At 42.0% G+C, this 25,638-nt stretch overlaps 1 protein-coding gene across 11 annotated transcripts in view; it reads right to left on the bottom strand.

Annotated features, from left to right (window-relative positions):
- Nucleotides 1-261: 261 nt before the first annotated feature.
- LOC148831729 (sickle tail protein homolog) overlaps nt 262-25,638 on the bottom strand; it is a 279,568-nt gene continuing 254,191 nt past the window's right edge. For 10 of the 11 annotated variants that reach the window (XM_088918250.1, XM_088918248.1, XM_088918249.1 and 7 more), the window contains 13 exons: nt 24,987-25,156; nt 22,603-22,778; nt 18,315-18,451; nt 16,777-16,924; nt 15,116-15,665; nt 13,844-14,051; nt 10,555-10,712; nt 9,613-9,765; nt 8,291-8,410; nt 4,988-5,068; nt 3,208-4,887; nt 2,655-2,786; nt 262-1,838 (listed from right to left, as the gene is read on the bottom strand). In XM_088918250.1, the coding sequence (XP_088774376.1) occupies nt 1,305-1,838; nt 2,655-2,786; nt 3,208-4,887; nt 4,988-5,068; nt 8,291-8,410; nt 9,613-9,765; nt 10,555-10,712; nt 13,844-14,051; nt 15,116-15,665; nt 16,777-16,924; nt 18,315-18,451; nt 22,603-22,778; nt 24,987-25,156 (4,247 nt within the window). In that variant the 3' untranslated portion in view covers nt 262-1,304. The remainder of the gene's footprint in view (nt 1,839-2,654; nt 2,787-3,207; nt 4,888-4,987; nt 5,069-8,290; nt 8,411-9,612; nt 9,766-10,554; nt 10,713-13,843; nt 14,052-15,115; nt 15,666-16,776; nt 16,925-18,314; nt 18,452-22,602; nt 22,779-24,986; nt 25,157-25,638) is intronic. The other variant, XM_088918257.1, reaches the window with a different exon arrangement.

Genomic DNA, 25,638 nt, shown 5'->3' with positions numbered 1-25,638 from the left:
ATGAAGAATGAAACCCTGGGTGTAAACCCCTAGCTCATATAGGTTTCTCAAGATTGAGATGTTCAAATGAAACCAGTAGCTGCCAAAAGAGGACTGGAATTTGATGAGGAGAAAGCTCAGCGGTACCCCAGAAGTATTGCTGAGGATGTCACCTAATAAAATGATTTATGCACAAGGTCTCAGCACTTGGGTAAATATATGTATATGCTCCTGCTAGAATACTCTAATGCTAAGGGATAAAAGAATAAAACAAAAATGCACTAGCATGCAGCCCTTTATTTATATTTTTTAATACCTTCACAATTCTCTTTTCCAGAGCGCTTTATCGTACAATATGGTTTAAAGCTTTACAAAAAGAAAGAAAAATATTTACAAAATCTATCTGTGCAAACATACTCTTTTACATTAGCATCAACACCTCATCTAAAATATCTTAAAAGGCATGCATAGAAATAAACTTTGGTATGTTAACAAAACTATACTAAGTTTCCCAAAGAATATATAAGCATTTATATACACAGGTTTACTTCACTGTAAATTGCTGTCATTTAGTATACATTTAAACACCAAGAACCATGAACGTAAGTAGCACATATCTGTAAAGCTACTGAAAATCTTAAGGTAAAATTGGGTTTTACCCCAAGCTTTAAACTTAAAATTTCCACACAGTGTTTTAATCAATATATAAGTATAATTTGGAAGTGAAGTACAAATAACTTTGGCAAACAGGAATGACTACTAAAACACAGAATAGCGTCTCCTAAAACCAAGTATATTATATACTATTTTTAAAAGAACCTGGCAGTGCATGGAAAAGCTACCAACACAAAATGTTTGTAAATTAGCTGGGCGGTAAAGCAGTAAAATGAATTAGTATTTGTTGGCAAATAAAACTAAAATCAAAATGAACAACTCCTCCTAGTTATCTTTTTTTATCGTATTCATGGATCATTTTTTTAATTTTACTGTATGTATTTTTATGTCTTTTTAAAAAATGTATTAGAAATGCTTTTTAAATAGAATTCAGCAAGAACAAAACCTGTCGTCAAACGAAACAGCTTTTCGGAGCTCATTCATTGTAACACCTCCTGAGCAGAGCCACACCATTAACTGCATTTCTGAACCTTTTTCGTCTATTTACTGTGTATGAATCTCCGGAGAACAACATGCAGCGAAGGCCCAAGTAAAAACAAAATTAAAAGCATGAAAAAAAAAGAAACAAATCAAACTCAAATATTTACACAACAAAATCAGTATGCAAAGCACGTTGTGTCCCCTTTCAGGCTTCTCTTTCAGATAAAAGGTTACGCTGCGTCCTTGGACGATGAAGACGGCAGTGAGGATTTGCTGCTGTTCCCGTTCTGTGGCTTGTAGCTGATGAAGCTGGGTGTGTGTATTGTCCGGATGCTCTTCGCACCTTGACTCAAGGAAGTGTGGGAGACGGGGGAAGGGGCCGAGGGGGAGTAGGAGGAGGAAGGGGAGAAGGAAGAGGAAGGGGGTGGTCGGCCGTTTTGGTTCTGTGGCGAGAACGAAAGATTGTGACCTTTACCGGTGTGAGTGGGGCTTTGGGGCTTGAGAGAGCCGTTAGACAGAGAGGGGATGTGGGTGGGTGCCGGGGGGTGGTGGGGAGCCGAACGGGTGGCGTGTGAGTTCAGGAGGCTGGGAGAGGGGATGGAAGACTTGGAAGAGGAAACAACAGGGTTAGTAGCATCTGAGCTGGAAGCAGACAAAGTACTGCTTTTCCCAGAGCTGGAAGAAAAGGCTGGGATCTTAGAAGCAGGTAAAGGAGGGGAAGTAGCTTTATAATCCCCACCAGCTTTCTTAGCACTTCCGTTAGCCTGTAAACAAAGATGCCAGGAGATATGGTTTGTCAAAAAAAAAAGGAAAACAAATAAAAAGCCAGACAACACTGTAAACCATTAAAGGGTTCGGGCTTGCGGAAAGTGTGTTTCAGCATGTTCTTTTTCTTAACGAATTTTAAAAATAAAGACAGACAGAGTTAACAGACTAAATGATTTGTCATTTCACCCTTAGTTATTAGTATCAGACCTGGAGAAAAAGGTTACTACGGAGAACAGGCAGAAAGGGGAGACGTGGTGCGAGTGTGGTTGCCCCTGTTAGTAACTGGGATTGCCATGCACTGTGGGAAGGAAGTGGGCGAACTGTGAATGCCTTGCAGGAGGACAGCGTCCGGTGTCGAACAGCAGTTAGTAGGGCTGTGTTTAGGTCAAGCATCGTATTCCTTGCAGGGAACCGTAACTCTAACGACGGGATATGAGCCGTTTGCAAATCTGACGTAAGGACATCTCGGTTGTTGGCCACAGGCACGATTCTTCTTTTTGTGCTGCTTTTTTTTTAATTTTCCGTTAACACAGCAAAAGAAGTTAACGCTGCAGACATGCACAAGCGTATGGTGGAAGTGTTGCAGGTAACAGTCAAAAGTCTGGAAACATGCCATCCAAGCAGGTGAAACAGACATCAACAGATCCAGATTGGTGTGGTCGATTAGGATTAACAGAACACTTCAGCAACTTAAAAGCTTTGGTTTTTACAGATTCCCAATTCTCTGTACTATATTTGTTTTTTTTTTGTTTTTGTCTAATTGTGTCATAACGAATGAAAATCCTTTTTTCAAGCCTCTACAGTAAAACTACCTGTCGGAACTGCCTCTGAGGATCCTGCAGTTTTTGCTGCTTTCCTGCTTTTTCCGAACCCCCTGGCTGCTGTCTGGATTTTGCGGACATAGGCACTGGCATCCGACTGGTAGATGTAGTAACACTGGTGCTCTGCAAGGAAATGGGCGAAAACAGAAGACGGAACAAACCGTTCATCTTACATTCATGATTGCCAACAAGGGAGACGACAAACCTCATGCACCAGTTACCCAACCAGAAAACCGACATGCGCAAGTAAAAACACAATCAAGAGGACAACACAGTGCTTCTAGAACAACAACAACAACAACAAAAAGATTTCCACTGCCTAAATATGGGGTTAGAGTTTTAGCAGAAAAATCAAAATTCAGCAACCCTTAAAAAATTGCCAGTTCGCGATTATGTCAACTGTAATCACACCAGAAGGTTAAAAGCACAGGTCTCCCAGCATTTCCCAGCACCTGCAAAATGTATTAATCATCGGTAGAATCAGCTGTTAGAAAAGACCCAAAGAAACCAAGCCACCTTGAAGCAAGAAGAGCTAAAATGAGACCTGATCGCTGGTGGTGGGGATGGCAGCGGGTCTTGGGAGAAGCTGTGGTTTATGCTTCTTATGATGCGCAGCCTTATGGGGCTGATAGACAGGGGGGGGTAACTCCTGCATGGAACCGTGTTCCTCTGGCAGCAAATCTTTGCCTAAGGATTCAGCCATCTGAATGGAGTACGCTTTAGATTCCTCGAAAGATGTTTCCTCGGGTGATCTGGGGCCCATTTCACTGATCGTTGTCTCTAGCTGCTTTATGGTTTGCTCCAGGCTGTCGAGGGTCTTGTAGGTATTCTTCCGGATCTCGTCGGTCCTGTGGTGGGAATCAGATGAGCCCTGCTGGACGACCGTCACATTCTTCGTCACAGCGGTGAGGGGGGCGGTGGCCGAGTCGGCTTTAGGCTTCGTCCGGCTGATTTCAAATCTCTTGGCTTCCTTTTGTTGCTTCACAGTCCCATCCAGCTCTTCCTCCTCTTCGTACACAACGACCTGAAGGGTCTTCTTGCCCGTCTTCGTACCTGTGCGAATGGCTTGAGTCAGAGCCGCGAGCTGCTTTTTAGGGAACTTGAACTTAAACTTTTTCTTGGCATCTTGTTTGCCGTCATTTGCAAACTGGGATTTGGAATCGTCTGTCTCTGTGTTCAAGGGGTCCTGCAACCCACCGTGTTCTTCTTTAACCACACTGGAGGTGTAAGGATCGCTCTGAGTAGCGGATACATTCAATATGCCATCTCTTTCATTTTCTTTGCCTTCCCCAGCACGATCTTTGCTGTCCAAGGAAACGTCCTCTGCATCCTCGTTTTCCTCCTCAATCCTTTCCTCAGCCAACATCCTCTCCAGCTCCTCTTCACACTCAAATATAGTGGACAGTCTCTTGTAGGCTGAACGGATGTCCATTGGCTCATCAAATATGATGATCACTGGCTTCTTGTCAAAGCTGTTATCCTGGGTTGTCATTTCCTTGTTGTTATCCACATTCACAGTCTGGATGTTTTCTCCTTTGGTGTTGACTATTTCCTCATACTCTCCACAGGACAAAGCCTGCACTTTTGTGTCAGTTATCATGAAGGCTATGTTATCTGTAGGAGAAGGGAGTTCTTCACTGGGAGAGCTTGAGTTTGACTCTGCTTCTTCAGCACACCTTACTCTACCTTTTGAAGGTCTCATAACTACCTGTTTGCTGCATTCACTTTCTGCACCTTCTTGTACTGACTCTGGAGTCGGGGAAGCATCACGGTCAAGGACTAAAGGTCCTTCTGCAGCCACCAGCATTTCATTACGAAAACCACCTTCCTCGACAGAAACCGACACTACATGCTTGTCAACGCTGACTTGATGAGACACAATCTCAACACAGTGCTCCTCCTTGCTTCCTGTATCCAGCTGAGGAATACTTCTAGGTGCGTCTGCCAAGTAACCATCTTCCTGATGGGATTCTGTATACACTATCTGCACCTGATGCTCTGGGGTGTAAAAGGTTTCTTGGCCTCCCCTCAATGAATGCTCTGAGAGAACAGGAATCTCATCTGTCCCTAACCGCTGACTTTCTGAAATTTCATAAGCATTCACACTGGCAACCTGTGAAGAAGAAAGTGTTGTTTCACTGTAGAATTCTCTGCGTTCCTTATGGTCTTCCATTTCTACCGAAGGTAGCTCTTTGGGAAGTTGACCGGTGACATAATATATTACCTGCAAAAGAGAAAACAATATGTTAAATCGAGCACCAAGATAAAAAATGCCAACTCAAAGAAAGACGTATTGGAAGGGGTGCAGCACAAAGTTGACCTACCCCTTGAGTCTGCAGCACGGTGTCGTTCCCATTTTCATCAGTGCTCGACTGTTTCTCTTCATGGAGCACCTCCACACTCTGCTAGGACAGTTTATGAGGACAATATTATTGCACAAGTGCTTTCTGTGCAAGACCCAGATGGACTAAAGTACTCTATTTGCGCTAATGTATGCTATTTATACTAAGAATGAGTGCATCTGGGCTCTCAAAGAAGCATTGGGCAATAAAAACAGTTAGGGGGAAAAAAGAATGAAGTAACTTTGGCTGAAAGCAAGAGTCCAAATTAAATGTATTATGAGGTTTTGCCAGTTGTAAAAATGAATGCCTAACAAGATTTTTGGAACACTGTAGCTACATTTTTCTCTTCAAAGCAGGTCACATAACCCCAAAACTGGGATATCTGAATTTCTGGGATCCAGTGTCCAACAGGTTTTCTACGGACCTTCAGAAATGACCAAGGGCCCTACACCTAGATTAGGATTACACTGACTCACTGCAAGACCGAGTAACACCTTCTCCAGCGCCCCACGTACAGGAGTTAGCATGAAGTAAAAGTTAAACATAAAAAGCAAAAAAGTTTTGGTGACGGCAAATAGCCATTTCAGCTGGTGGTGTTACATTTAGCAGTTTTAAAAGTGCGACCCTCAGTATTTGCTAGTAGGGAAAAAAATGTAATGACATTTGACAACGACAGTGGATTTATATTAAAGTCATGATTTGGGGGTAAAAAAAAGTGCCTTTTAGCCATTGTTCCACATTTTATGGTGTTTACTTTTCTTTGTGTGACATCCCGTTAAACTTTCACAGATTCCCTTTTCCAGTTAATCGCACTAAATCTCCTCTGATTATCAAACAATTTTTTTCAGAAAGAGTTTATAGGTGATGCCGATCATTAATCCCAGAGGCTGTTTAACTTGTGTTCAGTTTCCCAATTGATATGCACTATATGGTTGCTCATTTATTTTTGCCCCTGATATCCAACAGAATTTTAAGATCATAAATGAATGTTGATAAATGATCATAAAATCACAGTTACGGTTATTGGAATTACAGTTAATGACAGGAAAGATACAATACTTGGAGAGCAAGGAATAAGTATTGCTACACTGGGATGCACTGTGAAGACCAGTCTAAATGCACTTTAAAAGGGGGTGTCATTGTAAAATAAACAGTGAAAACGTGGAACAGTAGTTATGCCTCACAACAGATCATTTTCTTCATTATCATGCAGTTATAATCTCTGTTCATTTGACTTTGCAATTTCCTCAGTGTCCAGCACGATGTATTGGAAATTTTATTACGAAAAATACGCTTGTAAACCTAATATGTCATGTAAAGTGCAATACCATTATAAGAGTTTGGCATGTTAGTCTAGAAAGAAAACGAAAGTTCATTCATTTTACCTGAACAGACACCAAAATATTGCAAATGCAAACAAACCAGAAACTTTATTTTAATATTAATTTAGACAGCCACTATTAGTATGCATGTACAATTTAGTAAGACATTTCAGGTTAGCAAAGGTCTTTTTCATGTTCCTTAATGAAGCTGCAGCAATTGACTGAACATTGTCAATCGTAAACGGATCACCCCAGATGAGAAAAACACAATGCGCCAGCCCGATGAAAGATTAGATACAGGAATCGGGTATTTCTCAAGGTAACAGAAATCATGAAAGTTAATCTTGCGATACTCAACGTGATCAGAGATATGAACTGACAGACATTTACAAATCACAGCCTCAGTCCCCCGCATTATTAAACCTACATGAAGCAATCACATCTTTTTCACAATGATTCCATTAATAAGAGTCAAAATAAGGTCATGTGTTACACAGATGCGCAGAATAAGGAAACTGACATCATGCTTGCAAATGCACGTTAATTTAAACTACTATTAAAAAGGATCATGACATGAAAATAAATATTTTCAAGTATCCACATGAGGTGTAGATGGAAAAGAGCTCACATTGTGCTGCTTCAAACACTTGTCAATTTTCCCAAAATATTGGGTCCTGCCGTTGGGAGCCAACCATTTCATCATTAAATATTCCATCAATTTGAAATGTGACAATGTAACAATGTATAAAACTCTTCTCTGAAAGTGTCCAAGATACAAATTTACTGCATGAATATGGCTTAAGAATGGACAATGCATATGTTTTCAAACACCCTAAAATGTGCTTGTTTATAGTGCTTCAGAATTGATTCAGCTTTATTTTAATACTAACTATACTTTAATACTTCAGTAGGCAAGATAACACATTCACTTATTAAACTCATATGTAACATAAGCAGCAGGATGACAGGCAGAGGTCCCGCAGGAGTTATTGCTGCAAGAGAAGAGATTCAGCGCATGGTTTCACCCCGGTAACAGTTCAGCACCATTTGAACAAACACAAAGCTCAAATACCAGCAGTAAACAATCACAGAAAAAGCGGAAGGGGTGGCATACACACAACATTTCAGACTGTGAAACAAGACTACAAGAGCACCAGTCAGGCTTACTGACATTGCTGTCAGGCACACAGCCTAAAAACAGAGCCTCATCAAGAGCAACTTTAATGGAACCCACAGGAGTTCCTGATTGCTCACAGAAATAATAGAAGTAGTTATTCATGCATGGTACGTATACTGTATTCTTGCAATTCCTTTGTCCATTTGTTGGAATAAAGAACTACTGAGGTATAACAGAAAATGTATGATCTTTTCTAAGACTATTACAAATTGCATTTACAGTATTAAGGTGACGTGTGACAATAACTAATCTTTAGTGCAGGCGGTTAGGGGTATGTAACTTTTAGAATTGCCATTGATGCAACTACCTTCATCAGTATATTGTTTAAAGACATGTAATGGATACCTTAACTGAAAAGTTGCCAAATTTATTGACACTGAAACAAAAAGTGTTGCTCTCTGACCAGTCTGGTGAAATTTGCTGGCTCTAAAAAGATGTTAATAGGTTTTAGGAGAATGTGATTGACGGGCAGCTGCGTGCTGTGAAGCTCTTATATTTACTGCATCAAAATGATTCAAAAAGGAAAGTTAGGTCACTGGTACTGGCTCAAACAGGGCTGTCTCTAGAAGGAAAGAGCTCATGCAGGCCCAGAAGTACAAAGAATGGGAGCACCCTGTGGACAGCAGAAGACACAGTGGAAAACAAGCACGCCAAGGAAGCTGCACCAGGGTGTTAAAAACGCAAGGTGGCAGAGCAGCACCGGGTAAAGACTGGAAAGGCCCCACTCAGACAGTGGGCTGAAGCAGGTAATCAGGTGGCAAAGCTCAGTGGCGCCACGGATATTACCTTCTTTTCTCTGGGTGACGTTAAGGCTCCAGGCCTTAGCTCTCTGACTTGGGGGTCAACTCTTGTATGCTCAACAAAACTTTTTGCCCCTACATCCGTAAAAGTGCACTTCTGGAAAACCTGAGAAATCAAGATACACTTGGGATTAGAATCCTGAGGCCGTTTTATACACGGGTTTTATTCAAATGATTTTTTTTTCAAATTTACAACACAAATACTGCCCCCCATGGGACTCTGGAGCCACATGGGCGTCTGAGGTTTTCCTCTAGTCTCTTCATAACAAACACGTCAGCCATCACTGTTTTTCTCAGGCCTTGTGCCATTACAGGATTTCAAATAACAAATACCAAGCACTGGTTAAGCTTACAAAAACCCACAGAAAGGGTGTTTTCTACCACAGATAGAAAAAACAGACCTTTTTAAAAAAATTCTAGCAAAGAACCTGTTATATTTATGTCACATTATAACTCAACAGCAATATAGCCTGATTCATTTTCTGTACAGCTGACGAAGAAGTTGGTACTCTTTTTCGGTGAAGACAGCAATACTTAAGGGGCTCACAGAGTTTGTGCACAGCATCAGTGGTAAAGCTGACACTGCAATTCAGAGTAAAGAACATACAAACCAAGCAGATGTGGCTAAAACATCCCTATGTAGTTTGCTTATCACATGTTGTACAGGCTTATTCAAATTGTCAGACATTATTATGATACACAGAAAACATTACTCTACCAATTAAATGCAGGGCGAGAGCTGACCATAAGGGAAACATTTTTCAAAAAGCCTGTCAATGCCAATAAATTCAGACAAATATCTGGAAAATGAGAATTACCACTCATATACACACATATAAAAAGTTATAAGATTAGTACCTAATAATGCAAGAGATTTTACAGCCTGAGAATCACAATATTTGTAAACCTTATTACACAAGACAATATCAATGTTGCCCGTTGTATTCTGGTAATCTTCACATAAAACAAAAAGAAGATTTTTGTGCATTTACTCTCATTGTAATTGATACAAAATGAGGCGAACGGAAAGCTCAGCTAGACTTCCGACACAGCTGTTTCATCAGCCCTGCTAATTGGACTGTTTCTGTCACCCTCGTTTAATTTGAAATGGACTCCAAAAGTAGCAGGGCTGGTTTTTCACAGAGCCCAAGCAGTGTCCAATCTAGAGTCACCATGTTCACGTTCACGTCTACTGCTCTGTGACCGTGCCGTATTCACACGCACACACCGAGTCCTGCCAGACCAGAGCGCTCAACAAGAGGCACACAGAACGTTCCAGGAGGTGCGATCGAGGACGCCCGTCTTTACCTGCAGCTCGGCCAGGATCTTGTCCCCCTCGTCTTCGTCCTCCGGGATGGCAGAGGCGGCGACAGGCGGCGGGCTCCGAGCCGCCACCCTGCTCTCAGAGGAGACTTTGGAGGGTTGGTTGTGCCCCTGTGTGCCTTCCTCTTCACACTCAGCCTGGAGAAACAGCAGCCGTTCACAACTATTCTTCCCTGAGAGGTGACGTCAGCTCACACCTTGCTTCGTTATTTCAATCATCTCAAACTATTTAAGGAAGTAATTCATCAACAGGCCCAATGAAACTTTTAATGTATGGATAAAGCATTAAATCTTAATCATTTAAATGTACATTGTTCCTTATTAGTACCAGTGTTTACCTGAATTATAAATGTTACAATTATAAATCCCTGTGCTGATTTGTCAAGACCTGTGTTATTTGCATTAAGACAAAGTTTAACATAAGGATAATAAAACTGCTGTTTGAATAGTGCAGATTATCTGTTTCAGAGTCAGATTGGGGGATATTTCAAGCATAAATTGAGAGAAACACCTGCTATTTCAGAAAAGAGCACTGGAACAAGAGTGGATTCAGTGTTGCTGGTAAATAATACACATACTGTAAAATTGCTAATAAATGGAACTTATTTGTTAACATGCAGATCACATTGGAAACTTTCTGTGGTGAAATATCTGCTGCACAACCTGTACTTAATCACTCGTACAGTACGTCGTGTTACATTAGTCATTACAGTGACTGGTCTCACAATTCCCATGAACTTTCTGTGGCGAGACCAGGGGTTCGTGACAGCATGGCAACTTGCAGTACTTTCACAAAGTTCACGATTTTGTGCCTCATTCGGAATTTGTAAAAATGTTCTATACCGTCAATGAATTCATTTTGTTACCTAGATTTAAGAACGGGTCAGGGAAATGGGGACTGCGGTTCCCCTTGAGAAACATGCATACCTGAGTGGAGGCAGCCTCCTTCCTGGGCGTGAAGATAACCTCCCCTGATCTTCCTGTAGTGAGGCCAGAGCCTGGAGGGTAGCTCCTTCTGGGAGGGGGAGGGGGTGGAGACTTACCAGCTTTGTCAGCGCTGGTCTCTGCGTATGGAGCCTCCTCCACTGGAGACAGACACAAAGACACAGTGGCTTGAACACGGGACTCACAGACACTGTTCTAATTCCAGGTTGCATAATTCCAGGCTGACCTAAACTGCCTTCACCCATATTGCATCTGTGCCAAAACACTGAATAGCAGCTAACACTATTTTATTTAAATTTGGCTCGTATTTATATATTGATTGATGCTAATTTTCTCAAACATCTAACAGACCCTGGGATACAAAAGCAAAACAAATACTTGGATAGTGACGCCATTATAGAGATGGAACCTCTGCAGCTCCCCCACACCTACAGACAACTGGAAATACAATCTCAGTCTCACAGCAGCAGGGGGGATTTTACAGTCAAGTGAAAACCAGTCCAAAAGAAAGAAGTGTGTCATGTTCAAAATCACCCAGCGCTCTGCTTGATTCTGTGGTCAATGTGCAGACCAAGAACAAAGACTATGTCAACAGCGCATGACGTACTCTGATAAAAGAGTCTCCTGTTGCACTGAGTTTACATTCCTCAGTAAGACAGCAGCTTTACAGTTCTGATACCTGACCCTGCCATCACCCACCACAGCACATATTTCTACAGTAATGCAAACCACAGCCACAGGCAGGTCAACAGTATGAGCACACCTCAGAGCACACAGCTGTAAAGTAGGGTCCTTCACCTTACAGGGGTGCACAGATCGACTTCAGTGTCCCTGTACACCAACTGTGCTTGAAGCAATTTACAGGGTAGAACAAAAGAGAAAAAGAAAAATCAAAATAACAATGAATGGAGCGGAAATAAAGAAAGACAGAGATAAAAACCGTGGAGAAAGGAGAAAAGGCAATCGCTAATGAAAAGCCTGACTTAACAGATAGGTCTTTTGATTTAAAAACTGTAAAAGAGCTAACAGTTCTCAAATTAGCAGGGAGCAAGTGACAGAGCTGTGAGCCAAGGACGCCCCAAAAACGCCTTATCTTGCAGGATCTTATTCAGTTCATCCACAGTCGCACTATGTTGTATTCCAAGTTTTGTGTTCCACCACTCAGATGTAACTTCAACAATATGTATAATCTTCCAATTCATTAAAACTGTAATAAATGTAAATTGCTTTAGATTAAGGTGTCGGGCTAAACGCCAGAGATTATTTAAACCATGCTTTAAAATGACCGCCTTTCACATTGACTTAGGATGTCCTCCTCACAGAACAGCTAAAGGAAATAATTAAGTGCAATTTTAAAGAATTAAATGCCACATGATACACAATTTAAACGTAATGAAACAATTTTGACAGAGTGTGAATTTTCTTGGGATATTGTCCATGAAATTCTGTTAAGTGATCGTGCTTCCCAAACTGCCCTGTGAACTCTAGGTGGGGGGAAATGTCCACATTTTTTGTGGTAGTTTCTGGAAGGAAGATACGGAATTGACTAATTAAACCATTAAAACTTCACTTTGTGCACCTCATATATGGTAGTCAACCCCCCCCCCCCCCAGTACGAACGCCCACCCCTCCATCTGCTCCAGTACAAGTCCTTGTTTTTGTCACAATAAACTAAAACTGTTGTGTATTACACCCTTATAAGTTAGGGGGCAGTGAGCAGGAGTGAAAATTATACATTTTAGTTTAATAAAGCTATTTCTCTCATTCCTTGCCATCAGTAACAAACTGAATGGAATTTATCACTGTAACACTGTAAGACAGGCTTTACAGCACACAGCTTCTTTATACCTTCTTTAAAGACACAGACAGAGACGAGTACAAGTATATAACTGGAGAGACCTTATAAGAGGGATAGAAGCCCAAAGCCAGCCACTGACATGGGGAAAAAACTTTGTAATTTCAGTGAATGTGTACAGTTCATCAACTGTTTGGGAGCAAAAAAAAAAGTAAAAAAAAAAATTGGCAAGGCTATATTTCTTTTAGGTCTGTGACTGGTGGAAAGTTTTGACTTTTTAAAAACCACTGACACGTAACTGAAACTTCCTCTGTATAATTAGTCTGTTGTGTTTGTAAATGTTCAAAGTGACAAGTTGATTAGGTGTGTTTAATGCTAATTAATGAACCTTGAAATACACAGTATCTGTACAGTGGAGATCAGGGGAGGCTTCTGCAATGCCACAGGGGCTGAAGAGCTGGGAGAAGCTGTTTAATTCAATCTAAGCTCAGGTAAGCCAGTAACCAGCTGGTTTAGTTTATTAAGAGATCGGCTGGAATCAAAACCAGCAGACACACGCTAGCCCCCCAGAACCTGGACTGGACACTCCTGGTGTCCCGGTGTTCAAAACACTGATATATTCCCTAGTTTTGAAAAAGGAAGAGCAAATACCTAAAATAACAAAAAAATTAAGAAATATTTTAAGTTTTCTGAATGGTCTTTGGATTTGTCAATAGGAAAGTCCAAGTAAAAAACTATTAATGTGAAATATTATGAACGTTTTGAATAACAATCAAAATTTCTTATCACCTTCTTTTTCCCTTTTAAATCATACTCTTCTTCTTGCCAAACCTCACTTCAATTAAGCTTTCAAATACTTGAAAGCTTTCTTCTTATCATAAAAATGAATGATTTCTGAAGTCTCAAATTATGTTTTTCAAACCAATTACTCTGTGAATTCCACTCACACCTTTATTTAAAGCCAATTGGCTTGTGAATCCTGCTCAGCTCCATGTCTTTATTTAAAGCCAATTATTGTGCAAATTCAGCTCAGTTCTATGTCTTTATTTAAAGACAACTGTTCTGTGAGTTCTGCACTCCCCGGGCCTTTATTTAAAGCAAACTGTTTTATGAATTCATCTTTTCATGAAATGTGACACCTCTTCTAGTATTCATTCTTGGAAGGCTAATTTGACCTTCAACAAATATCTCCGGCAGCTCTTTTTAATGCCATTCAAACTCCATAACCAGTCAGGGGTAGCTGTGATGACAGCGCACATGTGAAAAAGCTGAGAGAAAAGGTGTGAGTGGATCACGAACACACAAGCTGAGTAACACACTTTACTGTGAGCGCCCGAAGCACCCTTCGCTCACACCCGAAGAAGGCTCCACAGCCGAAACGTGGTGTTTCCCTTATTCTCTTTTCAGCACGGAATAAACCTTCACTTGTTCCTCCCCCTGAGTTTGTCAGCTCGCCCCAGCGGCTCCGTGTCCTACCTGACGGCTGCTCCAGCGTCGAGGCCGCATCCACCTCCTCCTGGCGAGGCAGTGGAGGAACCGACGGCGCCTCTGCCTCGGCCGCCACTTCCAGGTTGGGTATGCCTTTCATCATGTTGGCCTGAGCTTCCTGGAGCAGCTTCTCGAATTCCTTCCCGTCATAGTGGCCCATATTCTGCCGCTTCTCCTCCCACTCCTTCTCTGCAGCCTGCGTGAGAAAACACCCCTGAGCTCTTCAGCCTCAGCAGTGAGGCGAGAGCCATCACACCTCGTCACAGAGCGACAAAATCAGTTCTGAAGAGACGTTTAAGAGCCGGAGTGATATAATGAGCTGGAGTTACTCCTCAGGTCTTAACAGTATTAGTGTGGAAATGCATACAAAAGAGAAGGGTTAAGTCTCAAACTCAACCACTCAGACTGCATCCATCCCACTGCTAAGCAATTACTTTCGTGATGGCAATACAAGAAGGGTTTCTAAGACCTCAGGCATTTCAGATACAAAATCACACACAAAAACTGCAGGCTGTCAAACATTCACACACTAAGTGATATAAAGTAGCTGCAAGGTTTGGCAATTCGCCTCTTCACTGTAGATTTACTGTCCCATGTCCAGTCAACAGAAAACTTTAGGGCTACACTTGTTGAAGTGATTTAAGGACATGGATTAGCCCAGGCAGATCATTAAAGCTAAAATTAAAGCAGGTATGTGCTGGAACCTGGAACCTGGAGCAGGAATATATCAGAGCTGTTTCTGAGCTGCTGTATGTACAAAAAGCAGCTGGGGTTCAGAAGACGAATTGGGCCTGTGATTGAGAACACAGTGACCCCGTTTTTAATTGAACTGTTATTCTTAACTCAGTCCAATCTGTGCACTAATCTCAAATCTAAACCAAAGCTGTGTGTTTAGCAGTAACCCTATTTCACAAACATTATCTGTACTGAAATGCAAATTTACACTCGGGCCCAAATTCACAATATATATATAAAAACCTTGAACACTTACAGTACCTGGAACACTACGTGTACCCATAACTCTAACCTTAACTCAATGATACCCACCACTCCTATAATGACCCCACTCCCCTCCTTCAGCTCCTCTAACCCTACTTCAGCCCCAGCATTGACTCTTACCCTGATCCTAAATCCGGCCCAATCCAATCGGTAAACGCCACTTTAAACTCGAATCCACACCTCTCTCCCTAAACCGGCCCGCACTCCGGACCCTAATCCTGTAACTGCAGTCCACACCAGCACGGCGCGGTCCTGCGTTACCTCAATGGTCACGGCCCTGTCTCTGTGCTTGCTCCGGCTGGTGTGGATCTCCTCGATGAAGAGGCTCTGCGCCGCGCTGGGGGCTGCTGGGGACGCTGGGGCAGTCTGCTCTGTCCGGGTGACCCTCTGCTGCTGCACTGGGGCAGCACTGGCCTCCTGGCCTGGTGGCCCGCTGGGAGCGGGGCTCTGCGGGCGGCCGCGTGCCAGCAGGGGGGGGGAGTCCAGGCCCGGGGCCGGCGCCGCGGCTGCGGGGGGGCTGCCGGAGTGGTGGAACAGCGCCGCCGAGTGCTGCGACTGCTGGATGTGCACTGGAGAGCTCTGCACGTGGTGAATCACTACGGGAGAAGCCGGCATGACCTCCGATTTGACGGAGGAGCTCTGGGGCTCCGGCAGGCCTGTGGGAGAGGGAGGCTGGGGTGCAGGCTGCTCTTGAGGGGGGACGCCAACAGCAGGCAGAGACTCGGATGGAGTGAAGCTCACGACGCTCTCCGTGAGGGTCGTTTTGACTTGTGTCGGTTCGGAGCCTTTTAAAAGATTATCTGTGGCATACCTGCGGAATATACAGCAAACCCCCCCAAGCAAAGGTCGTTATCCAGGAAAGAGAGCCACAAACCCAAATGTTGCTCATATTATTGTCACAACAACAGTGAAATCAATAAACTGTCAGTTAAAAACGCTACTCGCTGAGACAAACTTGCCGAAAATGGGTACTATGGATATACTGTATGGATATAATGGATATTATGGATTCAATAACTTCAGTTCTCAAAAAGTGTGGCTCGGTCAAGAGTAGAGTCTTTAGCTTTTTAGTTTTATTGGGCTTTAAGATTACAGTGTGCTGGCTATAATCCACTGCCAGTAAATTAGATATCAACGTGAGCAGATTCTGCAATCTATAGCTTTTTTTCCCCCCTCAGTGAATCCACAGATAAATTGAATAAAACTACAAGAAAACCACATTTTAGTTAAACCTAATATTAAAGACGGCAAGATAAATGTATTGGGTCAAGCCTATTATTATAAATATCAGCTATGTATGTGCCTCCAGTGGCATAGCCAGAGAAGAAATTCCTATTGTTTCCAACAGAAACTACTTATTTAACTTTAATTAATTGGTATGAACTGGTTTAATTCACTCTCCCTTTGAATATCTATATGTAGACTAATAAACACTGATAGAATGTAAACTGTGATGCTATAATTAACTGGCCAGCAGAATATACATACAATTCTACAACTATTGCTATTGCTCTTCGGTAAGCAGCTAACTGGTTTACAGATGAAGCATGTCAACCAAGTGCCCCTGCTCCAGGTGGGGGCTCTGCAGGCTCGGACCAGACACGACCCGAATCCCAATCAACGGCCGTGGCCCTAACTGCCACACAGGCCAAGCGGATGGAACTGGCAGACTAATCCCAGCCCGTGGGTCTTATGCTTGATACTCCTGGGGTAGGCAGCTCTTAACCTTTTTCCACCCCATTTCCAAAACCTTAAATCAACAATGAGAACAATTAAAAAAAAACCCCGTTAATATTCTTCAATATAGCGACAGTAAGAAGACAAATACCCGTGATACACGCCCAGACGTTCTGCATTGGACCTCTCGAACCGGAAAACCGAAAGGCATTCATCTGCAGACGAGGAAAGCTACGGAGGCTCACCTTCTCAAACCGCTGAGGATCTCGGTCAGCGTCTTGACTCTTTTCAGCATGCTGTCGAGCTTGTGCGGCTCCTCCTTCAGGAACTTGACGGCCTCCACTTCCACGCGCAGCACTGCCCTCATCTTGCCCTGCAGGGCAGGGAACTCTCCTGTGGGCAAGCACAAGGGCCGCGGCCCCTCGGGGTCAGCGGTCTGCGGCTGCACGGCCCCGAGCATCGCTGCTGCTCACAGCCGGCAGCCAACAGCACAGCGCAGAGACAGATTTTACATGCCAGCGCGACTGAAAACACTTGTTGTCACAACATGTCTTTCTGACGTGCTTATTATGTCTATACACACCCAGCTTTTCAGCTGGAAAGAATTCCACGAGATGTCTGTTCTCTTAAACGGTTTGACATACATGAAATCATTTTTTTACTACCTTTTTATTCTTAGAATCAACTTGTCTACACTACACATTATGCTGTCCAAGCTTAATTCCAGTAAAAAAAAAAATACACTAAAGAAAACAGATGTTGTACATGTGTTCCTCAACTTACTTTCTGTTAATAGTCTACAGACCAATATTACTGTTACGGTATTTTAACAGCGATACAAAATACATCATCAAACAAGCTGCATGTAAATGCAATATTAATCTCCTTCTGTGCTTAATGTTTAAATATTCAAGATTGAATAGTCACACGAGTTTATAATATTTAAATCAAGGATAAATAAGTAGTTATATTTAATTGAACTACAATGAAGTAAACCAAATGGACTATTTTATATCTTATGATGTTTTCTCTTTAGTGCACTCAGTTGCAGAGCTTCGGCATATCTAAACAGAAGACAAATAGACACAAACTATTAGTAGCAGCTAATTGAGCAGCTGTCTATATTGCCAATGCTTTTTTCCAGTTCTGTAGAAGAGGTGTCAAGGAGGGGATCGGGTGCTGATTTGCAGTGCTGCCTCACAGCGCGTCTGGCTGCTCGGCATGATTCTGGCTGGGGGCTCCTCCTGTGACGGGTCTGCCTGCCCCCCTGCGTCTGCACGGGTTGACTCGAGGTGCTCCAGTTTCCTCCCGGCTACCAGCCCCCACGGACAGTCACACACTGAGCCATGTGTCACCATGGGAGGAAACTGGACAGGTTTCCAAAACAGGTTATTCATTAACCCTGGGCTTAGACAAAAAACGCTGTTGATTTTAAGGCAAGGTCTGAGCAGCCCTACTAGAACACAGCTGCTGCTACTTTTAGGCACACAGTGCCCCGGAGTGTGTGTGTGTCCTACAATAGAGTGAGGAACACCAGCACCTACACGTACACACATATCCCCAGGAACAAGCATCTGTCCGATTATGGGTTCACGGACCCTCTATTGTGTCTGCAGTGAATAAATTGAGCAAAGGCATCTAAGATGTGCTACAGTAAGTCACAGCGGTGTTAGAACAGAGAAAGTTAATAGCCTTCTATGGGTGTATCTTTTGTTTTAATCCATTTTTTTTAATTCACTGCAAGGAGCTGGAGTGGAACTTTGGAACGGGAGACCCTATTTACCCTTGAGTGTAGCCAGGGACTCCCCAACTTTCCTCAGATTCACAGCCCCGTCTTCGACATCCTTCAGGGTGACGGCTCTGTGAACGGTGGCAGAGGCCGAGTCTTTCTTCAGCTCATCCACATAGCTCTCCAGCTCACTAAAGACAAGAAGGCCATGAGAGCAACCAGACACCACGACAAAGGCCATGAACTACAACTACGGCACTATGGAGAACGTCTTCCATCTTGTTACTGAGGGGTAAGATTATAGGTTGAAACAATGATGAGTTAAAATCCAACAGCAGAGAACATTCGAAGAATCAGAAGAAATAAAGATATTAGAAGAGGACTTAAATATAAATGACACCTGGCAGTCTGGAAAGGAGCCAGAATTTGCAGTAGCTCAAATGTTGTGTGTGTACACTAGGGGGCATTGCGAGTTCATGTTCGGGCACAAAAAATTAGTTCACTGCTGTGAACCATTTCACTACAAACTATGTTACAGCAAAAAAAAAGAAGGAAACTAAGGGTCATCTATGTGGATTTAGGAATTTCAAGGTTAGGTCTTATTCCTTCATTTTGCCCCCAAAAAAAAAGAAATAGGTCTGGAAATGGTTAAACACGATTTTTAAATGATAAAATGAACCTGATGCACATGTTCAAATGCAGGCTGGTGAAGACGTGTATCACAGTGTTCTCTGAGAAGCTCAGAGATTCTTAGACAGCTCAGAGTTTCAGAGGCTGTGCCCAGAGGAAACACTCTGTTCTCTCTGTAATTCCACACAGTGGGCAGCTGTGCCCGGGGGGGGGGGGGGGCATCTGATGTAACAATGTGCAAGACTGAGGGGATGAAGTTCTGAATGATGAGCATACAGTAAGATAAGATAAGATAAGATATGGGATCACTTTATTGGCCATATACAATTTCTTGCATTAGGAATTTGTCTTTTCACAGACCCCAGCTTGCTCTCCATGAGACACACAGACAGGGAGAGAAGCTTGGGGTCAGAGCGCAGGGTCTGCCATTTATATGGCGCCCCTGGAGCAGCTGGGGTTAAGGGCCTTGCTCTGGGGCCCAACGGAGTAGGATTCCTCTGCCGGCTGCAGGATTTGAACCGGCAACCTTCCAGCCACAGAGCCACAGCACCGCGGTGATTATTATATATCTTCATCAAAACAGATTAAAGTTGAACCAATTTGAAGGGCATACAAAAATATTCTTATTACAAAACCGAAAAAGGTACAGCTGCTGATCATGTTAAGTACTATCTGTAAAAAACCTTTAGCAAAAATGTATTCTTGTACTTTACTTAGTTGTGTGTTTGTTTTTTAATGAAGTAAAACTAAGCTTATACCTGAGATAGCATTAGGCTTTTTTGAGCTTTAAATTTAATCACAATACATCTGGTTAAAAATGTATTTTATGTCTTTAAGACTTTTCTAACAGAAAAAAAAAAGAGATTTCCTGCAAATCTGCACAGCTTCCTCACAGGCTGGGAAAATTCCAAAGGCCACACAATGGAAACAGGTCGGACTGGTTCACTGAATTTTCAATTCAATCCTTTTCACACAGCCAGATACCAAGACATGCCTGTTTAAACAAAGTGAAACCTTTTACTTATATAATTTATAGTGCAAAGACACAGCAAATGAACAGGTGGAGGTAACAAAACAAAAGAGGCTTCTGTCCTAACGGCTCATGTTAGTTATTTTGAATTCCAAAACAAGCGATTACATGTCTTTATAACAGTATCCCTCTTGTGATATTAAACAGCATAGTTAAATCTGTCAAATCTAATGAAAGCAGCAAGTACACAAAACATTGTGCGTTTGGATTTACAGAATTCTAGTGTAGGCTTTTCCTTTGTTTAAAACAAACTCTTAATCTTTTGTCTAGATCTATGTCTGTGCTCTTCATAGCATTGTGAAAAAAAAAGGATATGGAATGGTGACAAATGTTCCAGGTTAAATCTAAATAGATTGGGGGAAGATTCCCACACTTGACTGCCTAATAATTAAGGCATCGAGGTCTAAAGTTGGGGGCACAGCAGGAATCATTTGGCAATACAAACCAGCACAATGGCCCACCTCAAATCTCAAAGGTGTGGTATTGGTAGAGCCGCATTCCTGCAGATGAAGCACTAATCCCAAGACTAACAGGGCTCATTAACATTCTTCTGAACAGGAGCAGCAAAGTGATGATGCTTTGGCCAGATACCAATAAAAAAAAACATCTGATTAAAACCTCCCAGTGCCCTAATTCCCAAAAAACAGGTCTACTGTGTTCAAAATATTTATTACAATATTTAAATGGAAATCCCTGACATGTGGTACATGTCAACATGAACTGTCGTTTAAACTTGCTCGTTTAACAAAGGAATTAATGGGCAATTAAGAGGTTGTTATTTTGAGTTCCGGATGCAGGGTAGATTCAACAATTCTTATTTGATCTTCTGCATCATCTTCAATTTTTCTCCTCACCTCACAAGTGTTAAAAGCTCAGTTAAAGCTGCTTTAAAATGGCAGAACCCCTGGAAAGATACTGGATTCCTGTGAAGTCTCAAATTCCTGTTGAATTTCATGTAACAATAAACTATGGAACTTGTAGTAAAAATGACAAATTCTCATAAATGCATTATGGTGCAGAAAGATCACAATTGTTAGTTATTTCATATAATTGATTCTGTGGTGCAATGTAATTTGTGATAAAATCTGTGTACGTATTTGCTCATGATCAAAAAGCAGACAGATATCAAAAAAGCTGGCTTTTCTTGGGAATAGCCTTGCTTTTTGCAGTTAGGTACTGTACTCTTAAGTGCATTAAAATGAATGCATTTGTTTTTTAAGCTTTTAATATAATACAAATTCAGACATTTAACAGTTTAAGTTATTTCTGGTCTTTCGATTTCACTGCCATTATCACATAACTTCAGAAAGCCCAAATCTATAATAAGCAGTAAAAGGTTGGAAAGGTATACATGTATTTTTAGGCACAGACTAAGAGAAATCCTGAACACACACCACAGGAATGTCCTAATCAGTGAGTGTATGTTGATGTGCATCTATCCAACTCATGCTACAAATGTTCATTTTGGTTAAGTTGCAGTGATAAAGCAACTAATTTAATTGGTCCTAGTTAGATATCTTACCTTCTGAAGTAGCAACCGTGCTACAGTATATTGCTTTAAATCTTATAGTTTCAGAGTATACTCTAAGTTCAATATAAATCGGTAAATAAATTGTAACATAAAAATATGTTTTTATATGCCAACAAGCATGCCTGCGTGTTCAGCAGGAGTCAGGGCAAAACACAGGAGGTTTTGATGGAAACAAGCAGACAGTTTAATTTCTGGACAAAAACAAGGGGAGGAGAAAAAATGAAAAGAAGATACAGAAGATCAAAAATATGGGGCTGTGGATGGCACTGCGAGAGATCAAAGGAAAAAGGGTAAATGCTGAAAGTTGAGTATGCAAGTAAAAATGACAATGTATAGAATAATAAACACACTCTTTCAAAAGGGCAGAATGACCTCATTAGCAGAGACACACTCAAACAGAGAGTATCACTCCTAAACATGTGGAGTCCTAAGCAAAACTAACTGAAGCTTCCAAATTTTCCTTTTTGTACCATAAAACAGTTGTCCCTTTCCACAATGACTGTACCAAAATAGGTTTATGCTAGTAAGGCAATAATAAAATAGGTTTCTACTCATATTAAAAGGAAAGATGGCATTTTTCAGTCATGCTAGATTCCTTATAAATGCTGGTCTGCTACACTCTGGGGACTCCAAGGCCTATCGTTCTGATGTCACGCTGCTCCAGGATGATTGAGAGGAGCATTAAAGGGTCAGGTAATGGGAGCTGTCACGCGCTAGTTTATTTAATAAACTTCGAACCAAGGAAGTTCAAAGGCAGTGTGCTACTCCAAGCCCAAAAAAGTGAGTCCACCTCAACACTTAAGGTGTGGTTCTGTGAGAGCCGCATTCCTGCGGAAGAGAAGCTTATCCAACGACTAACAGCACCCATTAACATTCTTCTGAACAGGAGTGGCAAAGTTGGTGACGACTTGTCTGAATACCACTAAAAAAAACATCCGATTTAAACCTCCTCCTGCCCCAGTTCCCAAAAAGCAGGCCTACTGTGTTCGCGGTATGGATTACTCAATGTACCAGTAACTCCTTTGACGTGTGAATGTCAGTCTGAACTGTATTTTGTAAAACAAAGAGATTAATGAGCGGTAATTCCGGACGTCTCTTCTCAGTGACGGAGGAAGCCAAGCGCGCGCGTTTCAGGAGCCGGAGGTCTTTACCAGAGCTGGCCGAGAATCCTCTCCTCCATGCCCAGGTAGGACTGCCTCTCCTCCTCCACCAGCACCCTCTGCCTCTGCACGGGGTCCTCCAGCCGCTTCAGGGTCTCGGCCAGCCTGGCGCTGATCTCCTGCTCGGCCCTCTTCAGCATCGCCCTGAGGGCCTCCTGGTTCTGCAGCTGCGGCACACAGATCGGGTCCCCCCGTCTCAGTCCGTGGACACCCAAGCCCCCTTTCTCTCCACCCGCCACCCACAACAACCTGGTCTCGGGTTTGTCATCAGTGCAGAGATCGCACAAGTGGCCCAGGTTTTAATCTCTTAAACTGGAGCAAATTCCTAGAATGGCATCTGTTCAGCCGGACGTCCTCTCCAGGGACTCTTCCAGTATGTGTTTTGTGGTGCTCTGGTTTCTCCTCTGTCTACAGCGATAGAAGGTCACATGCCTTTGTTGCATCTTTCAGGGTGTCAACGTCTCTGAACTCTCTCAAACCTCCACATTTAAAGAGGAATTGCAGTCCCAATTTTTCAGACCCGTTATTAAATCTTGGTAACAAAATAAATGCATTGGTATTTTTTATCGTAAAAAAAGATTGACAGATTTTGAATTAAGCACAAAATTGTGAATTTTGGGAAAGTACCACAAGTCACCATGTTGACGAAAACTCACATTTCAGCTCCCACAAATTGTGACACGATGCAGCCCTTCCTGCTCACTAGTCACCGTATTGACTCATTTATAGGCAGAAATGTGCCAGTGTGATCTGCATGCAGTGTTAACAAGTAGTATTTGTCAGCAGAACCACCTTGAAATCACCGGATGTTTTGTTGCTTCCTTCTGAGTCACAGAACATGGAGCTGCACAAACCAGGACATTTGGTCTCTGTGTCATGTAAATTGGAAGTTTTACAAATGACTGTGTACATTTTACGTCTATTGCGGTTTGACATGCACTTATCAATGCTGATAACCCTAAAATAAAAAAAAGCCTTGTAGTTCCCCCGTAAAACCTTCTTCTTCCGAAGGGCCTTTATTTAACAGGTCCTCAGTCTGCCCATTGCTTTCCTTCTGTACTCCAAACCCTTGCTCTAACTGTTTCAGTCTGCTTCCTCCCTCCACTGTGTGTCTTCTGCTTCTGTAGTGCACTTTAAGAAGCCATTTTTAAAGGCGCTATATAAAAATACATTTTATAATTATTCTTATTCTTACTTCAGATCTGCTACTGTATAAAATACATAACCCATTATGTTCTCATTCACCAGCATCAAATATTCTCTGCCAAAGCCCCCCCATTTATAAATGACTAATTATTTACCGAATAAGTCCCTTACATCATTATCTATTATACTGTACATAAATTGGTCATTTAATATTTTAGTTTTAAGTGTACTAATGATTTGCCAGTGTCACTTTTATTAAGAACAATCGATCCAGCCTGATAAAAGCCAGAATAATTGATCATGAATGGCAGGAAAGGAGCAGTCAAAACAACTGAAGAGCCAGTTTGAAATTCTTTAACACATCACTGGACAAACTAAATCAGCCAGCTGGAAATCCAGTTATTACATTTATACAGAATCTAAATAGCTGCGTGTAAGCATAATTTAATATCCAAACAGAGGACATTTATAGTTAAAATTGAGAAATTAACCATTTTGTGAGGGGGGAAGTCTCAAATTCAAACTTCAGGCAATCTGTCTAATTTAATTATTACTGTTTCTAATTAACTCTGGGATCTAGTTAAAATTCACGCAGGCTTTTCATGGTGCAAAATGAAATAGCTAACTCTTCATAACAGCTCTAATAACATTTTGCTGCCAAACCTACAGCTAGGAGTGAACATAATAAATCACTGGTGACACTAAAAAACCCCAAATATCCATTCATACTCACCCCCTTTATAACAGATTATATATTTAATGTACTGTATGTGTAGCACAAAGCAGTACAGAGTTTAATGGCACTATGGAGATTAATGACCTTGATTCGGAGTTCAAGCTGGGAATGTGCACATATTATTCTATGTTTTTAACTTGTCTTTTAGAAACTCTGGAGAGACTGGCCAAGAGTAGTAGTGAATTTACTTGAATGCCAGCAAATGACTAACTAAGTTCCGCTTCAATACGTGTGTTAATTTAACTTCGTTAAAATTTAAATAAAATTTAAACCACTTTATGCACTATATTCTGTTTCCTAGTCCAAGTCTAGATGTGTTATTGAAGGGTTTCTTGGTTTACTTTTGTGTATTTCTTCAGTACCCACAACAGCTTTTAAATATTGTTTTTGAACATTTCAGTCCGCTACCCTGTATTCGGGGTATATGAATTGAAGAGAACACACTCTCAAAGGGGGTCGGACGCGCACCCACAACGAAAGAGCAAGAAGATACCTGCAGCTGCTTCATCTGGTGAAGCTGCAGTCGGAGGTCCGAGACATTCTTTCGGAAGCTGATGAGATTCACTTGAACCGGTGTGGGGCTGCTGGGGGCAGGGAGGCCGACCAGGGCCGTGGCCTCCACTCCACTCACAGTGCTCTTGGCTGGTGGTGCACTAGAAACTCCTGTAGGGAGATGACCGTCATTAGAGAGGTTTTTTTGGTGAATTCTAAATGGCAAATCGTATTTTAACTCCAACATGCCATCAAACAGGATGTGTGTTGGGACTGGATAGCGATAACATCTTGAAGCTGGCGAGAAAGACTGTAAACCCATATCCTGAATTTAGTCACCAACAGAGTAAACTGTCCTGAGTGTGATTTCTTAAAGTAAAGAAAAAGGAAAATTAATTCTGTAAATTTGGGGTCCCTTACACGCTAAGAACTAGTGCCTGGAGATCCTACAGGCATTAGAAACATCTCATTATAAAACAGGTTTTCTTGTGAACAAATTTCACTGGCAGCCATACGTGATGGGCACCACAAAACATTTCACTAATCAGAGCACGTCACATCATATTGCCCCTGACATTTTTCTCAGCTATGTGTCATGCCACTATGATGAACAGAAAACAGAACAAAATTACCACATGCTTACAAAACAACTT

The sequence above is a fragment of the Atractosteus spatula genome, chromosome 6 (genome assembly GCF_055471065.1).
Source record: "Atractosteus spatula isolate fAtrSpa1 chromosome 6, fAtrSpa1.hap1, whole genome shotgun sequence".
NCBI classification, from domain to species: Eukaryota; Metazoa; Chordata; class Actinopteri; order Semionotiformes; family Lepisosteidae; genus Atractosteus; species Atractosteus spatula.
The sequence above is the reverse complement of the archived record's forward strand: the minus strand, read 5'-3'. Positions and strand labels throughout refer to the sequence as shown.